The sequence below is a fragment of the Myotis lucifugus genome, unplaced genomic scaffold (genome assembly GCF_000147115.1).
Source record: "Myotis lucifugus unplaced genomic scaffold, Myoluc2.0 scaffold_5, whole genome shotgun sequence".
Classification (NCBI taxonomy): Eukaryota; Metazoa; Chordata; class Mammalia; order Chiroptera; family Vespertilionidae; genus Myotis; species Myotis lucifugus.
Window position 1 is genome coordinate 11,806,146 of NW_005871053.1, and position 4,244 is coordinate 11,810,389.

The window sequence follows — 4,244 nt, forward strand, 5'->3', positions numbered from 1 at the left end:
CAGGAGGGGGGGGGGGCGGCGCAGTTGGGGTTGACCAGGCTGACGGGGGTGGTCAGTTAGGAACCAGTGGTCCCAGATTGTGAGAGGGATGTCCGACTGCCAGTTTAGGCCCGATCCCCAGGATCGGGCCTAAACCGTCAATTGAACATCCGCCAAGGGGTCCCGGATTGGAGGCTGGGCTGAAGGGATGCCTCCCCACCCCCGTGCACACATTTCATGTACCAGGCCTCTAGTTAGAATATAAAGCTAGTGTTGAAAAAGTAAAATTAAGACCTTTTCTTGCTTTTCTTTCGCTTCTTCTTTTCTTTCTTGTGTTTTCGGGAATTTTTCCTATGTTTCTTTTTTCTTTTTTTTGATTTCTCTTCAGAAGCACTTTCAGAATCAGAAGAATCAGAAGAGGATTGAGAATCACTTGAGCTATCTGAGTCACTGGATGATGATGAGGAGGAGGATTTATGCCTTTTCTTTTCTTCTTTCTTAGCTTTCATAAAGAAACAAAAAGGTCTTTTGGTCAACACATTTTAGATAAACATTTTAAGTGGAAATTTATATTTTTTAAGTCCAGTATTTAATAGCTAGTCCATCTAGCTGTTTGAACTGAGAGGTACAGGAAAGGAGTTAAGAGTCAAGATTATAATCCAGAGTTGTATCTATTGAACCCAGGGGTGGGAAAGGTCCCATTGGCTGTATAAGCCCACAGAAATCATTTGGCCTGGCCCTGACACGGCATTAGGGATGAGTTAATTAAATGTTTGACCAAATATAGCAGACTAATTTTTAAGTTGATAATTTTGTATAGCCTGAGAATGATGTTATAAACATCCAAATGGCCCTAAGCAGAAAAAAGGTTCCCCAACCTTGTAGAATTTTTGAAAAATAACAGATAAATCTATAACAATAAACTAAATTAATTTTAGGAAACATTCGATAGCATAGTGTTTTCAAAAAAGCACAGAAGCAACACTTAAGAGTCTGAGGTTCTAATCTTGTAGCGCTCAACTTTTTCTCTTGTTGAGACTGCAAGTAGATTGGGGGAAAAATACTTTGCATAAATGTGGAAAGATAAGAAACATGATTTCAGCCCTGATCGGTTTGGCTCAGTGGATAGAGCGTCGGCTTGGGGACTGAAGGGTCCCGGGTTCAATTCCAATCAAGGGCATGTACCTTGGTTGCAGGCACATCCCCAGTAGGGGGTGTGCAGGAGGCAGCTGATCGATGTTTCTCTCTCATCGATGTTTCTGACTCTCTATCCCTCTCCCTTCCTCTCTGTAAAAAAAAAAAAATCAATAATATATATTTTTTTAAAAAAAGGGAAACACAATTTCATTAGCATGGACGTATGTTTCCATGCCTTAGCATTCCCCTAATGATTAAGAAATTTAGCCGTTTGAAAGTACTAACACAAATAAGTTACTATGAAAAGAGAATATAACAATTCATTCAGTGGAGACGAGAGGAGTAGACTTACAATAGAGGGTGGTCATTTGATGATAATTAATAACTATGTTTTTGAGATCTCTATAAAAAAATTCTTCAAATTAAAAATCTTACTTTGGTTTAAGTAATAATTTTAAAAAGGGTCCCAAAGCTCAGATGCTTTAAGGACTAGTCAACTAACATAAATAAGTGAAGTTAACCTGGTATAATAAAACAGGAATTGGTGAAAGATATGACAAACTGCATAGAGCTTGACTCATCTAAAAGTATTCTAATTAAACTATGGACTTAAAGAGTGAATACAAGCCAAAGATGGGACACCATTGATATATGGGTAACTACAATAACATGGAACACATCAACTACATTAGAATCCATCTATATTTACAAAAGCCTAAGTGACTGAACAACTGAAAGACTGAATGACTCATCGACTGGTCATTATGACATGCACTGACCACCAGGGGGCAGATGCTCAATGCAGGAGTTGCCCCCTGGTGGTCAGGTGCACTCCCAGTCAACCTCCCACAGCCCCTCCCCCTGGCCGGTGCAGCAACCTCCCCTGGCACCAGCCAGCCAGCCAACCTCTGTGGCCCCTCTCCCCGGCCAGCCGGCCCCAGGCCCTGATCGGGGCGGGAGACAGCCCTGATCAGCCCCCATTTCCCACCCGTGCATGAATTCGTGCATCAGGCCTCTAGTTAGTTAATAATGATATTGGTAAATAAAATACTAAGTATTTATACTGTTTTTTTCTATTTGAACTGTACCACTGGTTAACTAAATAGTAAATGAAGGGAAGATGCTATTTATCAAAAGTATTCCAGTAACAAATGTAGGGATCAGAGTTTGTGTATCATCATTTTACAACTAATGAGGCACACTGATCACCAATTGCTGCTGCAGAGAACAAAGACAACCTGTCCTGTGTGACTCTTGGTCCTATCAGAACATTAAAAAAAACAATCAAAACTGAATCTGATCAATTTTCTACAACTACAAAGCAAATAGGAAACAGAAGTAAAAAAGAATATATTACATAACATACAGGTGCAATCAGTAAAATCCAGCATGTACAATAATGGGAAACACTACAGGACAAATGACCGAGGCATGTGTGAGATGCCTCACAGGCCAGGGTGAGATTATAACTATTTTTATGGTAATATAATCTGCCTGAGTATCATATGACATCACCTATAAAAGGAAAATATACTGTGTTTTAGAAAAGATGCCTTGGAAGAGGGTTTAGAAAGTGCAAAGGTTGAAAAAGTTCCCCCTTTTCATATCTGTTAGCACTGTCTTATGTGCAAAATTTAATTTAATTTACTAGTACATACCCTTTTCCTAGGTATCTGTTCAGAATAAAAAAGAATCTGATTGGGGGAAAAACAGCAGTAAAAAATAGATGAGCAAAAAGGCAAAAATTAGAGACATGACAACATCAGTATTAAACTACATTCTATTAATAGAGTGTTGCTTTAGTTAACCTAAATTGAAAAATATCATCCAGGCACGTGAATCTGACTGAAATATTATCCTTCTCAAATCAACAAGTATGTTTAACTGATTAGTATTAGACACATCGCAAAATGAGGTCAAGACACCGATAGGAAGAATTGTAGAGTATATGGAGAAGTTCCACAGGGAACTTTACAAGACAATATATTGGAAAATAAGATCAACAAGTGTGAATTCAATAGCAAATAGCATCAGGAAATATACACTTAATACATTTTTCTAGAAACTCTGACTCTATTAATTGTATACGAATTTAGCAGTATGGTCAAAAAGTACACAAATAGAGTGGAAACGCTTTGTAGGACTACAGTCAGTTTTGTAACACAACATATGTATTCCTATAAATCTCTCTGCTATGGAAAACCGTACAATAAAACCACATGGCTTATGGGGAAAATGGTGTTGGGGTATAAAATTCAAAAACTTAAGTGACACATTTTTTAAAAAGATAGAAAACTACTAAAATTACAACAGCTTTACACATGTTAAATGGTTAAGAATTATATAAATCTACACTAATAAAAGAAAACGATGCAAATTGACCATACCTTCACGACGCCCACCAGCCAATCAGGAGCTGTGTATGCAAATTAACCCAACAAGGACGACAGGTTAATTTGCATGCGCAGGCACCTGAAGGCAATGCGTACCGCCCCAGCCGCTCCGGTCGTCTGGGCAGCATGGAAAGGTGGAAAGGCGGCTCCAGGTCTGAGCGAAGGCAGTTCCAGCAGCCAGGGGAAGGAAGGCCCATTCTTGCACGAATCTTCGTGCATTGGGCCTCTAGTATGACAATAAACAAGGCACTTTACTTTGAAAAAGATCTGGGGTTTTCTTGTGGAAGTGAACATGAGAAGGGTTGCAGCTAGTGAGTTACTGTAAAGTAGTGGAAGAAGAGTGATCTGAAATCAAATGGAAAATTTTAGCAGACTATGCTTAAAAACACAGGTGGTGAAATGAGGCAGCTTAGCAGATGTTCGAGGTGTGTGCATGTGTGACTGTCGTGTATTCCTATGAAGCTGTTCAGCTGGGTATGACTTTCTCCACTCAGTGTTTCTTATAGACAAGATCAAACAGACAGAGGCAAAGGTGAAATTGCTAAGTTCAAATTGTTTTATAATCAATATATATGAAAAGCCAGCGACCAGAATGCCGGAATGACCAGCCACTATGATGCCCACTGCGGCCAGCGAACCAGCCCGATCTGGCACTATGATGCCCACTGGGGCCAGCGAACCAGCCCGATCTGGCACTATGATGCCCACTGTGCCAGCGAACCAGCTCGATCTGGG

The 4,244-nt window shown here is 39.9% G+C and overlaps 1 protein-coding gene across 7 annotated transcripts in view; it reads right to left on the reverse strand.

Moving 5' to 3' along the window:
• The window catches only part of PPIG (peptidylprolyl isomerase G), a 41,226-nt gene that overhangs the window by 9,042 nt on the left and 27,940 nt on the right, over positions 1-4,244 (reverse strand). For all 7 annotated transcript variants that reach the window (XM_023745147.1, XM_014445508.2, XM_014445497.2 and 4 more), the window contains one exon: positions 274-481. In XM_023745147.1, the coding sequence (XP_023600915.1) occupies positions 274-481 (208 nt within the window). The remainder of the gene's footprint in view (positions 1-273; positions 482-4,244) is intronic.